The 17,893-nt window shown below is 57.6% G+C and overlaps 10 protein-coding genes across 10 annotated transcripts in view; 5 read left to right on the top strand and 5 right to left on the bottom strand.

The window, feature by feature from the left end:
- Window positions 1-84: 84 nt before the first annotated feature.
- On the top strand, window positions 85-1,354 carry OT_ostta03g02920 (Carboxylesterase, type B; the record flags this gene model as incomplete). The annotated part of the gene is made up of 2 exons (XM_022984783.1): window positions 85-120; window positions 218-1,354. The coding sequence occupies 2 exons, from the start codon at window positions 85-87 to the stop codon at window positions 1,352-1,354; spliced, it is 1,173 nt and encodes a 390-aa protein (XP_022838511.1).
- A 59-nt stretch (window positions 1,355-1,413) lies between these two features.
- Window positions 1,414-2,169, bottom strand: OT_ostta03g02910 (Pinin/SDK/MemA protein; the record flags this gene model as incomplete). The annotated part of the gene is made up of 1 exon (XM_022984782.1): window positions 1,414-2,169. One exon carries the CDS (start codon window positions 2,167-2,169, stop codon window positions 1,414-1,416), a length of 756 nt encoding a protein of 251 aa, XP_022838510.1.
- A 205-nt stretch (window positions 2,170-2,374) lies between these two features.
- OT_ostta03g02890 (NAD(P)-binding domain) lies at window positions 2,375-3,517 on the top strand (the record flags this gene model as incomplete). The annotated part of the gene is made up of 1 exon (XM_022984781.1): window positions 2,375-3,517. One exon carries the CDS (start codon window positions 2,375-2,377, stop codon window positions 3,515-3,517), a length of 1,143 nt encoding a protein of 380 aa, XP_022838509.1.
- A 72-nt stretch (window positions 3,518-3,589) lies between these two features.
- On the bottom strand, window positions 3,590-4,930 carry OT_ostta03g02880 (26S proteasome subunit P45; the record flags this gene model as incomplete). The annotated part of the gene is made up of 1 exon (XM_022984780.1): window positions 3,590-4,930. One exon carries the CDS (start codon window positions 4,928-4,930, stop codon window positions 3,590-3,592), a length of 1,341 nt encoding a protein of 446 aa, XP_022838508.1.
- A 395-nt stretch (window positions 4,931-5,325) lies between these two features.
- OT_ostta03g02870 (DnaJ domain) lies at window positions 5,326-7,005 on the top strand (the record flags this gene model as incomplete). Its single annotated transcript, XM_003078152.2, has 1 exon — window positions 5,326-7,005. The coding sequence occupies one exon, from the start codon at window positions 5,326-5,328 to the stop codon at window positions 7,003-7,005; it is 1,680 nt and encodes a 559-aa protein (XP_003078200.2).
- Window positions 7,006-7,048: 43 nt separating this feature from the next.
- On the bottom strand, window positions 7,049-10,279 carry OT_ostta03g02860 (Aminoacyl-tRNA synthetase, class Ia; the record flags this gene model as incomplete). The annotated part of the gene is made up of 1 exon (XM_003078151.1): window positions 7,049-10,279. One exon carries the CDS (start codon window positions 10,277-10,279, stop codon window positions 7,049-7,051), a length of 3,231 nt encoding a protein of 1,076 aa, XP_003078199.1.
- A 298-nt stretch (window positions 10,280-10,577) lies between these two features.
- On the top strand, window positions 10,578-12,660 carry OT_ostta03g02850 (POPLD; the record flags this gene model as incomplete). Its single annotated transcript, XM_022984779.1, has 2 exons — window positions 10,578-10,969; window positions 11,175-12,660. The coding sequence occupies 2 exons, from the start codon at window positions 10,578-10,580 to the stop codon at window positions 12,658-12,660; spliced, it is 1,878 nt and encodes a 625-aa protein (XP_022838507.1).
- A 53-nt stretch (window positions 12,661-12,713) lies between these two features.
- On the bottom strand, window positions 12,714-14,510 carry OT_ostta03g02840 (Poly A polymerase, head domain; the record flags this gene model as incomplete). The annotated part of the gene is made up of 1 exon (XM_003078148.2): window positions 12,714-14,510. One exon carries the CDS (start codon window positions 14,508-14,510, stop codon window positions 12,714-12,716), a length of 1,797 nt encoding a protein of 598 aa, XP_003078196.2.
- Window positions 14,511-15,372: 862 nt separating this feature from the next.
- On the top strand, window positions 15,373-16,791 carry OT_ostta03g02830 (Pyridoxal phosphate-dependent transferase, major region, subdomain 2; the record flags this gene model as incomplete). The annotated part of the gene is made up of 1 exon (XM_003078147.1): window positions 15,373-16,791. One exon carries the CDS (start codon window positions 15,373-15,375, stop codon window positions 16,789-16,791), a length of 1,419 nt encoding a protein of 472 aa, XP_003078195.1.
- Window positions 16,792-16,941: 150 nt separating this feature from the next.
- Window positions 16,942-17,893, bottom strand: part of OT_ostta03g02825 (Thioredoxin-like fold) — a gene marked incomplete at both ends in the record, with an annotated part of 1,803 nt that continues 851 nt past the window's right edge. Inside the window, one exon of the mRNA XM_003078146.2 lies at window positions 16,942-17,893. This exon is cut by the window's right edge and continues 851 nt beyond it. Within this exon, the coding sequence (XP_003078194.2) occupies window positions 16,942-17,893 (952 nt within the window).

Genomic DNA, 17,893 nt, shown 5'->3' with positions numbered 1-17,893 from the left:
TTCACCCGATTCAGTTTGTAGTCAATACTCCATTGATAAGCGCCAAGGCTTTGTGAGACTTTTCGATCGACCCCTCGCGCTCGCATGTCCTTCACCGAGGCCTTCAAGGCCATCCCCACGGTGCGTTTCGAACGCTCGCTCGTCGTAATAGTCGGATAAAGTGACGAAAAGGACACCAACGTCCGAACCTCAAGACTCACCGCTCTCACTCGCGTAGGACCTCGCGCGATGCCCGACGACGTCTAAAAAGCTCGCGAGATGTTCGCAGCTCGTGCGACTTTTCGTGGAAGAGATCAGCGGTCTGGTGACGAAGGTTCCGTACGGATACAGAGCGCTGCGGACGCACCGGAAGCTCCCGAGACGCGGCGAGCGGGACGGACGTGTCGAGCACGGCGTGGCGATGTCGCGAGACGTGAGATACGACGACGGTGAGCGATGCGTGATGGATATTTACGTGCCCGAGGGGTTGGTTGAGGGTGAGAACGCGCCGGTGGCGCTGTTCGTCCACGGCGGGGTCTGGGCATCTGGCGAAAAGTGGCAGTTCTCGCCAATGGCGACGGCGCTCGCGAGAGAAGGCGTCGTGTGCTGTGTCGCGACTTATTCGTTGTATCCGCGAGCGGACGCAGTACAAATGTGGGATGAGATCTCTCGAGCGATCTCATGGACGATGGATAACATTGAGACGTACGGAGGGGATGCGAATAGGGTGTCTGTCGTGGGACACTCCGCTGGCGCGCAGTTATGCGCTCGAGCGCTTTTACAGCGCGGGGGCGTAAAGAACGTGAAATCGAAGACGAGTACGCGAGAGTGGCATCGAGATTCGCGAATGCCTCGAAAGTTTATCGGCATAGCTGGGGTGTATGACATCGGTTACCATTATGAGTACGAGGATTCGCGAGGAGTGGCCATTGTGAGCACGATGGCGCGAGCGATGAATGGCGCTGAAAACTTTGACATGTGCAGTCCGGCGCGTTTGATGCCTCGGAGAAAACGCGATGGGCGAAGCGTCGTCCCCGGGCCGGATAATTTGACCGGAGACGTCATGGCAAAGATGGCTGGCTTCTACCGCAAGAGCGAGGATGTTGCCGAGTCACTGGAGGAGGAAGTTGCTTTCCCACCCACTGTCCTCATGGCTGGTTGCGCCGACATCACGGTCCCGTGGCACGAGAGCGCCGACTTTTACTGGAAACTGCAAGACGCCGGCGTACCCTCGAGGATGTTGCTGTACCTCAAGGAGGACCACGTGGACTTTGTTCTGAACTGGAATGAGAAGGGCTCGGGAAAAGACACAGCTGACGGGAACGATTACTTGGAGCCGTACACGCGAGATTTCGTGCGCATGCTCAAGGATTAATATGTTAATATGTCATTAGTATCCATCGTAGCTATAGCTCTATTCTCTGTATTTGTCGATCACGTTTCGATCATTGCTTCGTCGAAATCTTGAAGTTCCTCAACGGCGTCTTCTACGTCGACATCCTCGTGATCCTCACCTCGCGCCATCGCCTTTGCTCGACGTTCGATAGTCTCCTCGCGCTTCTTATGAATCACTCGAATTGCGTTGTCGATGCGCTCGAGCTGTGATTTGAGCCACAGCTCCAGCCTCTCTTCGCTCTCCTGACACGCCGCGTCATCGTCCGCGCTTCGACGCGCCCGCTTGTAAACCAGTATCGGCTCCGTCTTCGTCAACAGCCCCCCATCGCGCACTGCCGCCTTCATTTCCTCGTACTCGGCCTCGATGAGCGCCCGCTCGGTCTCCTTGTACTTTAAATCCACCTCAAATTTCTTCTTCTCCTCGGCGTCTCGCTTCTCGAGAAACTCCTTGTACTGCGCCTCTCTCAATTCTCGACGAATCTCTTCGCTCTTCCCCGTCACCGCCGCCTCGATCGCCTTCCGCTTCTCCAGCACCTCTCGCTCCTTCTCCTCAAGGTTCGATTTACTCTGTCTCAGCGTTCCGACCAACCCGGCGAACATTCTCCGCTCGCGCGTTCCGAGCTCGCCCCGCGGTCGCGGCGTCGCCTCCATCTTCTCCTCCGGGACATCTCCTCGCCTCGTCTCGCGAGATTTAAACGCACTCGTCCCATCCGCGCCTCTCAACGCGCTCGGGTTCGGTCTCCGCGACGACGCGAGCGCTCGCAGACGCTCTCGAGCCTGCTCGCGGATGAACATTCCATCGAGTAATCAGTCGTTCGTTCCCTCTCTCGCGTGTCGCGTCGCCGAGCGCGCGTGCGTCGATCGCACCTCTCTCCGCGTGGTCGATATCTCGGAGAGCTTGGCCCTGAGGTCGTCCGCGGCGCCCATGTCGCGCCGTGAAATGGCCGTGTTGAGACGGTTGCGCTCGCGTCGTGTCACTGTTCACCGCCGTCCCTCGACGATGTCTTCGCTCGCGCGGCGCGTCGCGGTCGTCGCGCGCGTCCACAGACAACGCGTCGCCGCCCGCCGCTCGAGCGCTCGAGCGAACGCGACGAGCGCGACCAAGTCGAGCGAGAACGAGGTGATTCTGGTGACGGGCGCGACCGGTCGAGTGGGCAAAGAAGTAATCGCTCGGCTGCGAGCGATCCCCGGATTCACCGTGCGAGCGGCGACGCGGGATAAAGATGCGTACGCGAAAGCACTCGGGGCGCACGAGACGACGCGGTTCGACCTTGAGGATGAAAAGACGTGGGGACCGGCGATGGAGGGGGCGACTCGGTTGTTCAGCAGCACGCAGGACAAGTACATCGAGCGGCACATGGCGTTCGCGAAATGGTGTGGGAGAACGCCCGAGGTGCGAAATAATTTGAAACACATCGTACGGATCAGTTGTTTCGGGGCGGATACGAACACGAACGCGTACGATGCAAATGCGCACGTATCGCGCGATAACGCCGGGATACCGCTCATGTTGCAGCACTATTGGTGGTCCGAGGAGTGCTTCATCGACGCCGGGTTCAAGGATAGGTTGACGTCCATTCGAGGAAATTTTTATATGAATCACTTATTGAAGAATGAGCTGGAGAGCATAAAGAGCAAGGGGACGTTCACGTCGCCTCTGGGGGAGTGTAAGAACAGTTTCGTCTCGTGCAATGACATGGCGGAAGCCGCAGTGCGGTGCTTGGTCGAGGGACCAGAGCGACACGGCGATAAGTACTACGACATCTGTGGGGCCCAGTCGACGAGTATGCATGAAGTGGCCAATATTTTGACGAAAGCCCTGGCCACCGACGAAGCGAAGGACGTGTGCCCGGAGGCGTACGGAAAACGCATCACTTACGTGCCCCAAGACATCGAGCAGTTCGAGAAAGATTTTGGCAGCACGCGAGCAGAGTTCTTCGAGTACCTCCGTAACGGCTTCTACTCGAGATGTTCTCCAGACTTTTACAATATCACCGGTAAACGGCCATTGACCTACTACGAGTACTTGACAACAAAAGGTGCCGCCGGAGATACGGGACTGGCCGAACTCTTCTCTTCGCAAGGTGCGATCTTCACAAAAGGTGTCGATCAGTTCAAAGATCTTAAGAATATCACGAAATGAACGCCACCGCCAATGAATTGTACGAATTGAACGAATTGAAATGAAACGAAACGGTCTAATTACACCCTCTAATCACGTAAACATGCCTTCGGGGACACCCTCCTTCTTTTTATACAGAACCTTCTCCTTCGCCTTGGAAAAGTCCGCGTGCGTGACCTGCATGCGACGTTCTCGCAGGGCGAGGAGACCTGCCTCGGTGCAGAGCGCCTTGATGTCGGCGCCAGAGAGCTCGTCCTTAGCCATGACGAATTCTTCGAGTTGTACGTCGGCTGAGAGGTTCATGCGGCCGGTGTGAATGTTGAAGATGTGACGCTTGGTCTTGACGTCTGGAAGCGGAAACTCGATCTTCCGGTCGATGCGCCCCGGACGTAAGAGCGCCGGATCGAGAGATTCAATTCTATTCGTCGCCATGATCACCTTGACGTCTCCGCGTGAATCAAAACCGTCCATCTGGTTCAAAAGCTCCAACATCGTGCGCTGAATCTCGCGCTCGCCGCCAGACTGAGAATCGTAGCGCTTCGTACCAACGGCGTCGATCTCATCCATGAAGACGATTGATGGACTCATTTCGTCGGCGACGCGGAAGAGCTCGCGCACAAGCTTCGGACCATCGCCCAAATACTTCTGAATCAACTCGGAACCGACGATGCGCAAGAAAGTCGCGCTCGTCGAGTTCGCCACAGCCTTGGCTAACAAAGTCTTACCGGTTCCCGGGGCGCCGTACAGAATCACTCCCTTCGGAGGCTTGATACCGATGTCCTCGTACAGCTCGGGGTGCGTCAACGGTAGCTCCACCGCCTCCTTGATCTCCTGAATCTGTTCCTCCAACCCCCCGACGTCGGCGTAAGATTCCAAGGGCGCCTTGTCCACCTTCATCACGCTCACCATCGGATCAACGTCATCCGCCAGCGTCCCCACCACGGCCGAGTTCTTGTGATGCAACAACACCGCGCACCCGGGCTCGAGCTGACTCTTGTCCACGAACGAAGCGATGTTCACGTAATACTCTGGTCCGATGCTCGACGACACGATCCCGTGCGTGTCGTCGATTATCTCCTCCAACGACCCAACGCTCATCGGCGCCCCGCGCATCTCATCAATCTTACTCTGCTCATCCTCATCTCGCTCCTCCCTCGGCTTCAACCGCTCCTGATTCCCCACGAACTCCTCCTCCATGAGCAAGTAATCCTTCACCCGCTCCAGCTTGAGCATCCTGAGCTTACACTTACTCGCCGGGAACACCTCGGGCAATCGCGTGTGTCCCTCGATCCCAGTCTTCTTCTTCTTCTTCCCCACCCGCATCGGCGGCGCGGGCGGTTCGTACTTCTTCTTCTCTTGTTTTCGCCGTCCGCGTCCTCGGTTGAGATCGCCATCGCCATCGGCGCCGCCGTCCGCGCTCTGTCCGTTACCCATCACCGCTCGCGCGCGCTCGCGTTCGCGCGCGTTCGCGCGTCCTCGACCCCGTCCTCCGCGCCGGCGTCGCGCGATGCCGCGCGCGCGAACACGCGCGCGCCCGCGGGCGATCCCACGTCGGCGCGGTCAAACGCGTGGGCGGGCCAACGACGAGTGATGACCCATGGCGAGAGACTCCATACGTATACCACGAGCGACACGCCGATGTGCGTCACACACACACGTTTTCACGCGCACGCCAGCACGCGCACCTCTGATGGCGCACGCGTGGTCCTTAATACGGAGACGACACACGCGCCGTGGATCGACGCGCGCGACCGTCGCGCGGGCGACGAATGGTGTTGTCTCGCGACGTCCCCAGAGCTCGCGCGCGTCGCTCGCGCGCGACGACGACCATGGCGCTCGACGCGTGCGAGGTCACCGCGTTCGCGGTCCTCCGCCGTGGACTCGCGCACGCGCTGTGGTTCATCCTCGGATGCGTCCTCGGACGATTGTCCAACGGACGCTCGAGCGGGACGGGCGAGGCGACGGCGAGGGCGACGGCGACGGCGGCGACGGCGCGCGCGCGGGCGACGACGGTGACGCCGACGACGTCGAGGGTGAGCGTGGATGGGAAATCGGATGGTGGGGAGGCGCGGTCGCGGGCGACGTCGGGGACGACGCGCGGCGCGGTGGCGATGGAGGTGGAGCTGACGGGCGGCGACGACGAGGCCGAGTCGTCGTGCGCGTGCGTGGATGATGAGATGACGGATGCGTTTGTGGAGGAGGAGGCGACGAGTGGGGTCCCGGAGGTGTTTGCGACGCGTTCGAGCGCGCGCGCTGCGGACGGAACGGCGGAGACGTTCCGCGCCGCGGAGGCGTCCTCGTCGGGGGCCGAGGATGAGTCTCCGAACGATAGCGACTCGGCGGATACGAAAGAAAAGATACAGTTCTTCGAAGAGCGCGTGTTCGAGGCGACGAACGCGGTGGACGCGGCGGAGGATGAACGCGATAGAGCTCGCGCGGAGGCAAACAGAATCGAGTGGGAGAAGCGAGCGGAGGAGTTGGCGAGACAGCGTGAGGAGGCGCGAAGATTGAAGAGTATCGCAAGGAAAGAACGGCGTGCGCTCGAGCGCTCGCAGACGCATCGCGAAGAGAGAGACGTTCGCGCCAAAGAGGCGGAAGATCTCGACGCGTATCGCGTGCACTCGCAAGAGGCATTGAAGACTGAGGGTCTGTATCACATAGCGGAGAACGGCGATCTTCAAGGTCTGTTGACTCGGCTCGAGATCCACGAGGAAGGAAAGAACATCGAGACGTCCTATAAAAAGGCTCTCTTAAAATTCCATCCCGACCGCGCCGCGGCTCGCGGCGGAGGCCTGAAGGAGCACGCGCTGTGCGAGGAAACGTTCAAGCTCTTGCAGGCGTGTCGAAAGGTTTGGGAGAGCATGGGCAAACCGAATCGAACCTTTGTTCGACAACAAACTGCGCCAACTCGTTCATGGACTCGAGGTTCGCCAGCGAGCTCTCAGACGACCGCCAAATCGCCACCAAAGACGAGTACAACGGCGTCAGAGGGCGGATCACATTACTATCACGCGTACAAGGCAGGGAGGCAATCGATGGACGATGAAGCCCGCAAAAAAGAGGCTGAGATCAACGCCGCGTTCGTTCAAAAAGCTAAGCAGGAAGCGACAGAGGCGGAGGAACGCATGCGCGCGGAGGCTGCAGCTCGCTGGAGAGAGTTACAAAAACTGCAGCGAGAAAAGGACGAGCGAGAGAAGAGAGCAGAGTTTGTTCGCGTCGACTCCTTAGCGAAAGCTCGCGAAAGAGAAGAGCTTCGCAAAAAGCTAGAAGAGATCAAACGTTCCGCTAGCTTTGTACCACAAGAAGATTCGCAGGAGAACTCTCCGAGTCCTGCGGTGAATAGGACGACGTCAGGCACGCGGGTCTTCATCAACATGAAGCCCACTGTGTCGCCAGGCACGGGGTCTCAGTTCACTGCAAACGCCTTCATGGAGGTTCGTGGAACATCTCCGGGATCTGCGTCGCCTCGCTCTCCTCAGTCGAAGGAGGAAACGCTGACGCGGCTCTGATTTAATAGAATGACATCGTGTAACATCAACTAAACGCGCAGTTCTACAGGAGGGCTTGGAATTCCGCGCGCGCTGCGTTGATAGAGCTGATCTCTTCAGTTTGCTTGGCAATCTTTTCTGCGTTCGCGGTGCGAACGTTTTCTGGCACTTTGCTCTCGTATCCTTCGTCTTCAGTCTTCTTGATGAGCGCATCCGTAGACTTTTGAAGCAAGTCGAGCTTTTTATCGAGCTTCGCAATCTCCGTAGCCGCGTCAACGACGCCCTTCAAAAGCATGTACACGGTGATGTTTTCGTTCACAATTTGAACACCGCATCCCGGAGGGGCGGACTCACCTTCGCTAAGTTGCTTCATTTCGCCCACTGACGCAAGAGTGGTAAGACCTTCGACATCAGCCTTCAAAGCCGCCTCCACATCAGCCGACTTTGTGGAGAAGAAGACCTCCGGTCGCGCCTTGGGTTGAAGGTTGTAATTGGACTTCATCGAGCGGAAGGCCTTGACGGTATCCATGATGGCGGACATCTGCACCTCGGCCTCCACGTTTGCCCAGGAATCGACGGCGATGGGATAATCAGCAATCATGATACTCTTTGGAGTGTTTTCATCGCGTGTTCGCGGGAGTCGCTGCCAAAGCTCCTCGGTGACGAAGGGCATGAAAGGGTGGAGGAGTCGCAAACCAGCGTCAAGGCAAATCCAAAGAGCATCTCTGGTTTGTTTCTTCGCGACTTCGTCAGTTCCGCTCATGATGGGCTTGATGATCTCGATGAATACGTCGCAAAGCTCGTACTGCCAGAACGCGTACACGGAGTTCGTCGCATTATTGAAATCATACGCCTCCATGCCCGCATTCGTCCCCGCGCATGCCGCGTTAAGACGACTGAGAACCCACTTGGCCGCGAGTGGAATATTTTTGACGTCGAACGACGAGTTAAAATCAGTCGGTGGTACGTAGCCGTCGCCCAAGTTCATCATCGCAAACTTGGTGGCGTTCCACAGCTTGTTGCACCAGTGTCGGTAAGCCACAACGCGAAGGACATCGAGGTTGATGTCACGGCCTTGAGCGGTGTAGGACACGAGAGCGAAACGCATCGCATCAGTGCCGCATTCGGGGATGCCCTCCGGAAAGTCAGCCTTTTGGGCTTGCGTGGCCTTCTTGACCTCCTTTTCGTCCAAGTTGCCTCCGAGAAGAGTCGCGTTCAGGGCAGCGAGATCGATGCCTTCGATGACGTGAAGCGGATCGATCACGTTACCGAGAGACTTCGACATCTTACGCCCGTGCGCATCTCGAACCATGGCGTGCAAATAGACTTGCTTGAATGGAACCTTGCCGGTGAGCTTCATGCCCATCATCACCATGCGAGCGACCCAAAAGAATAAAATGTCGTGACCAGTCTCAAGGAGGGACGTTGGATAAAATTCTGCCAAGTCTGGAGTCTCATCAGGCCAACCGAACACCGAAAACGGGAATAGACCGGAGGAGAACCACGTATCGAGAACGTCTTCGTCTTGTTCGAGGGTAAATTCCTTGCCTGGGTACTTCTTCTCAGCCACGGTGCGCGCTTCAGCCATGTCGCGGCCGATGACCCAGCGATCGAGCTGCTCAGAGCTACCGCCTGGCATGCCACTATCCGTGTCATTTTCTCCCGAAAAACGCACGTAGAACGCTGGTATACGATGACCCCACCAAAGTTGGCGAGATATACACCAATCGCGAATGTTCTCGAGCCATCTGAACCAAGTTGGCTCCATGAAGGAGGGAAGAATTTCGAGGCGCTTGTCGCGAGCCGCATCGCATGCATCCTTCGCCATGCCTGCGCAGTTAACCCACCATTGCGGCTTAAGCATGGGCTCGATAACATCCTTACTGCGGCTGCACAGACCCAAACGCATTGGGTTGCTTGCCTTGCCGCGATAGAGACCGAGCTTATCGAGCGCCTCCGTGATGGCGACACGGCACTCGAATCGCCTCATCCCTTGGAACTGCTCGCCACCTTGCTCGTTGATCAAACCTTCCTCGTTGAAGACATTGATGAAGTCCAGATTGTGTCGCTTACCAGTTTGGAAATCGTTCGGGTCGTGTGCCGGCGTAATCTTTACGCAACCGGTACCGAACTCCATGTCAACAAGTTCGGCGTCGCAAATGACGGGGATTTTACGTCCGTTGAACGGGTGGACGAGGAACTTGCCGTGGAGACTCTTGTAACGCTCATCCTCAGGATGAACCGCGACGGCAGTATCGCCGAGCATGGTTTCGATACGCGTCGTGGCGACGACAACCTCACCTTGTCCGTCTTCGCGAGGATATGCGAAGGACGTGATGACGCCAAACTCAACCTGCTTCTTGTGCCCCGGCACGGACAGCATCGTCGGACCTTCGAGTTCGATGTGATCGACCTCGATATCACTGATCGCGGTCTTCAACTGGCAACTCCAGTTCACCAACCGGTTGTCGCGATAGATCAAACCTTCGTCGTGCATGCGAACGAAGGCCTCCTTGACGGCTTTGCTAAGCTTCTCATCCATGGTGAAAGCCTCTCGCGACCAGTCCATGGAGGAACCGATTCGGCGAAGTTGGTTGCAAATCTTCCCTCCGTACACGTCCTTCCACTCGAATACGCGCTCGAGGAACTTTTCCCGGCCGAGATCGTGTCTCGTGACGCCCTCCTCGCGCTGCAACTTTTTCTCCACGACGGTTTGCGTGGCGATCCCAGCGTGATCGGTTCCAGGAACCCAAAGCGCCTCGTATCCGCTCATTCTTCTCCAGCGCACAATAGTATCTTGAATCGCGTTCGTCAGTGCGTGTCCGATGTGCAAAGCGCCCGTGACGTTTGGCGGCGGGATGACGATGACAAACTTTGGCTTGTTCGTCCCCATCTTCGGCGTAAACATACCGCACTTCTCCCACCACTCGTACCACGCCGCCTCCACCGCCTGCGGATTATACGACGTCGCCATCGCCGTGTGCACCAAATCCTTCATCTCTCCCTTCGGCGTCGCAAGCGCGCTCTCGAGCGCCTTTGCGTCCTCCTCGCTCGGCCCGCTCGCCTTCTTCTTCCGTTTCGACTCCCCACCTCCCTCCGCCTCTTTTTTCGCCCGCGCCTCCGCCTCCGCCTTCTGCTTCGCCGCCTTCGCCTCCGCCTTCGCCTTCTTCGCCGCCTTCTCCGCCAGCTTGGCCGCTTTCTTCGCCGCCTTTTCCGGATCCATCGGCGCGGTTCCCTCCGTCATCGCCGCCGCCTCGTCGAGCCCCTTCCCGAGCGCGCCCTTCACGTCGTCCATCGCGATCGACCGTGAAAACGCGCGCGGTGCGTGCTTTGGGCGCGATCTCGCTCGAGCGACGCGGCGTCGCGCGGTGACGACGTCGCGACGACGCCCGCGCGCGTCGCCCGCGCGCGAGAGGTTTTTTTTTTTCACCTCGCCGGTGACCGTGCTCGTACGAGATGAAATGGTTTTCATTTTCAACGCACGCCGTCGGTGCGAGTGTCGTGTATCGAAAAGGCGTCACTCGGCGCGCGCGGACGACGCGTCGGGCACGTCGCGCCCGCGCGCGGGGGGCGAGACGCGAGCGAGGGACGATATGCGTCGCGTCGTCGCCCTCGCGCCCGACGATGGGGCGAGCGCGGAGCGAAAGAGGGGAAGCGGGACGAAATTTCTTCGAGTTTGGGATTTCGCCACCGCGCGCGCGGCCGAGTTATTGGCGACGACGAGCGCGATCGAGGAGCGAACGGGGAAGAAACTCGGGGTACAGTCGTTGCCGCGACATTTGAGGCGACGCGCGAGGAGCTTTGCGCCCAGGGTGACGCGAAGACGGCCGAATTTGAAGCGGACGCGGGAGGGACGCGCGGGAGACGCGTTCAGGCGAGCGAGGGAGGCGACGCGGCGGCGAGGGGCGCTGAACGCCAGACGAAGGTTGAATGATGATGGAAATGAGGTGAAGACGCTGCGAACGCACGTGTGGCACGCGAAGAGGTGCGTAGAGACGCGATTCAAAGCGATGCAACGCCTGGACGCCGGTGATGACGAAATCACGCACCCAGCCAATCCGAGGACGTTTCGGCGTTCGCTGGAGACAAGCGTACACAGTTACCGTTTGGTATATCGACTGAGGCGTTGGATACGGATCGCGATCGCGATCGAGACGTGAATGAGGACTGACGCAACACTTAAAACACAGGTTCGCAATGCGCAAGCCGCTCGGTTGGGGATGGATCGTGCCGAGCGCGCGCCCGGGGCGTGGGCGCGGATGGCGCTTCATCATGCGTTCGATATCGCAGAGCGCGATAGCGCACGATTCGTCGTACAATACGTGCTTCGTGATGAAGGGTGAAGCCAAAGCCGTGCGCGCTGCGTTGGTCAAAGTGGTGTTGGAGACCAAAGCGCTTCGTACAGAGGCGTTTAAGTCTGGACAGCGCGCTAGCGTGATACACGTTTTGTCTTCAGCGAAACGACGGCGAATTATAGCCCCTGCTTTGGTGTATCACGCGCGAGCTCCGAACAGCGAGGATGGTTCAGAGGTGCATATTTGGGTCCATCCTCGAGTGAGCGAAGCGGTGCACAAGGCGTTCAGCCGCATCAAGGTTGACGAAAACGTACAGTACGACTTCAAAGCATCCGATGCGTTCGCTCGCGTTGATATCATAGGCGCGAAGGCTTTCGAGGTGATTCAGAGATTGGTGCCGTCTATTGACTTGTACGCCGAGCAGCACACACAGCGTGGTATTCGTCGATTCGTCTCCATGGACCCGCGTGCGGCCGCTTGCGAAGTCAAAGTGGATGGAAGTGCGCTTGAAAATCCAAGCGAAACCGCACCGACTCAAGCCGAGTACGACGCCAGTCGAATTGCATCGAGACGAGCTGCGTTGGAGCGCCCTTGGGAGGAAACGTCCGCCATCGGGGTGAAGGCGTACTCAGCCATGCTCATCAACCGAGGGCCCGTCGCCATGGATGGGTATACATTGATAGTATCCGCGTCGTGGAGTTTACCATTGTGGTTAGGGGTGTGCCAAACTGGCGCGAAACCCGCTGGAATCGCTGAGTGGTTGTGGTGCGCTCGACGGTTCGGTCGAGCAGCTTTCCCTGATGACTACCTGGACACCAAGGCTGGTTCTGATGCGCGCGCGGAGTTATTCGACTCAGTGTCGAAAATCAAGTCTAAAATGCCGTTGGGTAAAGTTTCATCGTGTCTTCGCGCTCTCGAAGTGCGCATGAAGGACGTCAAAGTTCGCAGAGTTTTGCGAGTGGCCGATGAAAAGCTTGATCTCGGCACACTTCCTTCAGAGACAATGGTTCGCGTGAACTTGAGATGTCCTTGGGCTGGCCAGCCAACGCTCGGTTCAGAATTATACATTCCGAACGACGTACAGCGTGACGCGTGGTGCTCGAAGAAGTCGGAAACGAAGTCGCGACGGCGCAACGACACAACCGTTGGGAAAGTGAGTGGCAAACCGATTGGCTACATCACGTCGGTGTCCGCTCCCGCTGCTTCGGTGGGCCTTGCATCGGCGCTCATCGACGCTAACGCGCTAAAATCACTCACTGAGAACTTTTCTCGGAGTAAGGGTAAAGTGTTCATCATGATTAGTCCTCCGGGAAAACCCGCAATTCCGGCGGAGGCAGTTGTCATAATTTCCACCGAGGAATTCGACGAGCCTTGGTGGTGATGGAACGGCGATAGATTGTTGTAATTGTGTTCTATTCGTTTGTATCAAAGCTCCTATCCTTGTTTAATTCGTTCGATGCACGCCTCCTTCGTGATGGAGGGATCCTCAAGCACCCACTCGATGGACTTGTCGATCCAAGCCTTCAACTGCGGACCTCCCTTGGTCATGTTCAATGCCGCCATGACGTCCTGACCCGTGACCGGTGGCTTCTGTTCCCAGCACGCGTTCAAGTTGAATTCTGTGATTCGTCGCTCTACGGCTTCGAAATCGTCGACCGCCATCCTTACACCGGCTTCGACGCGTTCGCGAACATCCGCTGGAGCCGAATCTGGGTTCACAGCATAATCAGCCGCCCATTGCGGCACTTCGGAATCTCTCATACCAGGGACTCGCGTCAAGCTCTCGAGAAGGACGGGCAGACGCCATGTGAACCCCATCTTCCGCAGAGCCATCCCGCCTTCGAGGCGAGTGAACTCTTTGTTCTCCAGTAGAGCCTTCGCGAGGAACAATGACTCGTGGATGTGCACCGCGGTGTCCGCATCCTTCGATCGAAGTTTGAGAGCGTTGCTCACGATATCGCTCACGGCAGGGACTTTCTTCCCCTTTGCCCCGATCGATTCCAACGCGCGATAAGGCAACAACCAAGACGCGAGGAAGAGCCAAATTTTGTGTTCTTCATCCAACCATGACTCGATCGATGCCACCTCTTTGATTGCGCGTTCGATGCAACGGGTCGAATACAGAGACAGACGATCCGCCGTTTCCGTTACTGCATCGACGACGCTCTGCGTGGGAACTTGAAATACAATTGGAGTGATCTTGAACGCCACCATGAGCGCCACCGCGTCCGCTGGCGAGCGTCCCTTGAGCATCCCCACCACTTCCTTTCCGAAACGCTCCCGACTCACCTTGTGCTTCAACGCGTTTTGCACATCCGGATCGCTCGCGCTCGCACCGATCTCCTCGTCTACGTCGAAACCAAACCGAGCGGCGAAGCGCACGGCTCGCAGGATTCGCAAAGGATCGTCCAGGAAGGTGGTTCGCGGCGGTAGCGGCGTGCGCACGATTCCGTCCCGTAAATCCTGGATGCCTCGCTCTGTGAAATCCTCAACCTTCTTCTCGTTCAAGTTGTAAAACAGTGAGTTGATCGTCAGATCCCTTCTAAAAGCGTCATCCTTCGCCGTCCCGAACTCCATATCGGGAATGCGACTGTCCTCCGAGTAATTCTCCGAACGCAAATTCACCAGGTCTAACCACACATCTCGCACACGCATCGTTGCTGTCTCCAAGTGCTTGCTCTGCTCCGGATTACTCTGGATCACCCCGATTCCCTTCGTCTCCATCCCGTTCGCCTCCAAGTACTCATTTACCTTCTCCGCGAATTCCTTCCCTAACATCGTGTCCAGCGCGACGTCGATGTCGTCGCTCTCTCTCCCGACGAGCTTGTCCCGCACCCAACCGCCCGCCACTCGCAGAGTGACGTCCAACTTGAAGTGCTCCACCACCGCTAGCAGCGTCTCAAACACCTCCGTCTCCTTTGCCGTACACCGCACCTCTCCCTCGTACCCAACGTCGTCTCCGCCCCGCCTCGCCCTCGTCGCACTCGTCCGAGCGAATCGCATCGTCTTGGCACACCGACCTCGATCGAATTCCTCCCTCTCCTCGCTCATTCGTCCTCCACCGATCACGCGATCGCGCGTCGCCAGCGTCGTTCGCGCGTACCGTCGATATCGCGCGTGTCCAACCACGAACGAGGTAAGACGCGACGCCCTCGACGACATGCGCCGTCGCGGAGTGAAACTCAGTCCACCACGTCCAAGTCTCATTCCACGTAAAAGAGCATTCCGCATTTTGCCAAACCCTCATTTTGACGCTACGATAACTTTTCCATAACTTTGACGAGGGTCTTTTCCGAGTCACGACCCACCGAGGCTGGACATTATCGCTCGAGTCTCAGACACCGTCACGAGTCACGACCGACGAAAAACCCATATGGAAATTATCGAAATTGAGGCCAACGCAACGGGGAGATGGAGGATTGCATATTTTTATCAAACGGCGTGAAAAGCTAATTTTGATATGAAATTAGCCCATGGGGAGATAAAATGGGCTCATTTGCGCGCAAAAACGCCACGACGCCGAAAATGAGCCCATTTTCCCGAAAAAAGTTGCAAAACCAAATTAGGTCATCCATCTCCCCCTCGGCTTTATTCTGCAAAATTCGTCTTTTCCGAGTCCCTCGTCTTTTACGAGTCATGACCCACCGAGGCTGGACATTATCGCTCGAGTCTCAGACATCATCACGAGTTACGACCGACGAAAAACCCATCACATGCGACCGCACGCGCCACGTTAAAATTTAAAGACTCGACCGGTCGGTCGCGACTCGTCGCGACGGCACCACCCTCGAATCCCACGCGTGGTTCCACATACCATTTGTGATGACAGTATACGATATGCACATCAATAAAAATGTGCACGTGACGTGAACCGCGCCCGGTCGACGACGCCGAGGCGTCGAGGATGTCGACCGAGACGTGTGATTGATCTGCGAACACGACGTACAGTACGGTGAAGGGCGCGCGTAGGGGGCCCGGCGGGCGCTCGTCCATCATCCATCGGGGCCTCGCGCGCGTGCTCGTCGACCGCACACGCGCGCGCGCGACCGAGACCGCGGTTTTCTGTGGAATTAGAAATCATCTCTCGATCGCGATGGGACGAGCGTCGGACAACAGCGTGAATCCAGCCGTGCTCGCCGCGGAGTACGCGGTGAGAGGGCCCATCGTGCAAAAGGCGCAACAGCTCGAGAAGGATCTCGCGAGCGGTGCGAAGCTGCCGTTCGATAAGGTGGTGTACTGTAACATCGGAAACCCGCACGCGCTGGGTCAGAAGCCGGTGACGTTCTTCCGTCAGGTGCTCGCGGCGTTGGATTGCCAAGGTCTTGACGGCGCGTTCCCGTCGGATGTGGTCGCGCGTGCGCAGGAGTACAAGGGAAGTATTCGAGGCGGTACGGGCGCTTACTCGGAGTCCAAGGGCGTGTACGTCTTGCGTGAACGCGTCGCGAAGGGGATCACGGCGAGGGATGGGATCAAGTGCGATGCGGATGACCTGTTCTTGCTTGACGGGGCCTCGGCTGGGTGCCACCATATCATGAACGTGCTAATCAAGTCCGCGGACGACGCCATCATGTGCCCGATTCCGCAGTACCCGCTGTACTCCGCGGCACTTACGCTGTACGGGGGTACGCTCACGCCGTACTACCTCGACGAAGAGGGCGGATGGACGCTTAACGTTGAGCACCTGAAGGAGCAAGTCGCGAGCGCACGCGCCGCAGGCAAGAATGTCCGCGCACTCGTGGTCATCAACCCGGGCAACCCGACCGGCAACGTTCTTCCGGACGAAAACTTGACCGCGACGGCTCAGTTCTGCGCTGACGAGGGCCTCATGCTTATCTCCGACGAAGTTTACCAGGAGAACGTATATGCTGATGGCAAGAAGTTCACCAGCATGCGCAAGATCGTGCACGACGCGGGTCTCACAGATAAGTTGGCGTGCCTGAGCTTCCAAAGCATCAGTAAGGGTTATTACGGCGAGTGTGGCCGACGTGGGGGATACATGGAGCTCACCGGTAACTGGGATGAAGGCATTAAGGATGCGCTTCTCAAGCTCGCCTCCATCGCTCTTTGTCCAAACCTCGCCGGCCAGGTGTGCACGTCGATGGTCATGGACCCGCCCAAGCAGGGCGAGCCGTCCTACGAACTCTTCAGTAAGGAGCGCGACGACATTCTTGCATCGCTCAAGCGTCGTTCCATCAAGCTAAGCGCGGCACTCAACGCGCTTGAGGGCGTGACCTGCAACGCTGCAGATGGTGCTATGTACTGCTTCCCGAACTTGACGTTCCCGCAAAAATTCATGGACGACTGCGTGGCCGCCGGCAAGGTTCCGGATGCTGAGTACTGCAGCCGCTTGTTGCTCGCTACTGGTATCGTGACCGTTCCGGGCTCTGGCTTCGGTCAAAAGCCGGGCACGTGGCACTACCGCATCACCTTCTTGCCCAGCGAGGAGGACATTGAAGGCGTCGCCATCAAGCTCGCTGACTTCCACGAGAACTTCATGGCACAATACAAGTGAGCGATGCAAATACTGATAGAAACATTCAAGATGTAAATGCCCCGCTTAAGCATCAGGACCTACGGATTTAGTGGATAGAGGAAACAGATTAAACCGCAACAAAAACTGTAATTTGTCAAACAACTGTCATAAATTGTTTCATCTCTATGTCTACGTCAACTGAAGCGCGCGATTGATGCTCTGCTCGAACGCGGCGTACTCGCTCTCATCTTCGCCACCTTCGCGTTTCAGTGCCTCTGCGTGTTCGACTCCCGTTTCCTTCAACCCGGAGATCTCTCGCTTGACAGTGTTAAGCTGACGGTGAAGTTCAGCGAGTCGCAGGCGCACTTCACGAGCACCAGTTGGCATCTTTACCGTCGGATCGTCGCCCGGCGAGCCATCAATCGGAGCAGAGTTTTCATTCGTACCGTCGGACGCGGTTGGATCTTCGTTAGAGTCGTCGTTCTCGCCTTCATTTGCGGCGCTGCGAGACGCATTGATCCTGTTGATGTCTTCGATGCACTGATTGAGCACCGTTTCTGAGGCAACACTCGACCCTGGCGGCGTCCCCGGAAGGAGTGTGATAAGACGAGCTTCATACGTTTCGTACGGTACCCACACGCCACCTCGTTCGAGCACGACAGCGTTCTCACGAAAGCGACCACAGGGGCCATCGCGCCGGATGAGCCCATCGCAGGATTTGAGTTGGCTCTCAATTTTCCAAGCGTGTGCTTCGAAATTCTCGGGATCTTTGAGCGACAATAAATCCAAACTAGCGATGGGCGTACTTGCAACGCTCCGGATGACGCATGCCGAGGGAGGACCCGCGTAAGTAACCTCAAGACCCTGTTGAGTTGTGAACGACACAGGACGAACTCGAACGGAAGTCGCATACTTCACCGGTCCATGTTTCGAACAAAACGGCGTATCGTCCACTCTACTCGCGGGACAGCGCCACGCTTTACCATCATTGTGCACGCATCTCTCTGACTGCGTTGCGGGCTGCGTGTTCGCCTGTTGGGCTGCTTGAGTCTCGCGAAACACCATCGCAGCCATCTCACCGTTCGTCTTCGTACCTTTCTGCAGTCCGAATGGGGGGATGATGACGACATCGGCGTCCATG

This window comes from Ostreococcus tauri (assembly GCF_000214015.3).
Source record: "Ostreococcus tauri WGS project CAID00000000 data, contig chromosome 03, whole genome shotgun sequence".
Lineage (NCBI taxonomy): Eukaryota > Viridiplantae > Chlorophyta > Mamiellophyceae > Mamiellales > Bathycoccaceae > Ostreococcus > Ostreococcus tauri.
The sequence above is the reverse complement of the archived record's forward strand: the minus strand, read 5'-3'. Positions and strand labels throughout refer to the sequence as shown.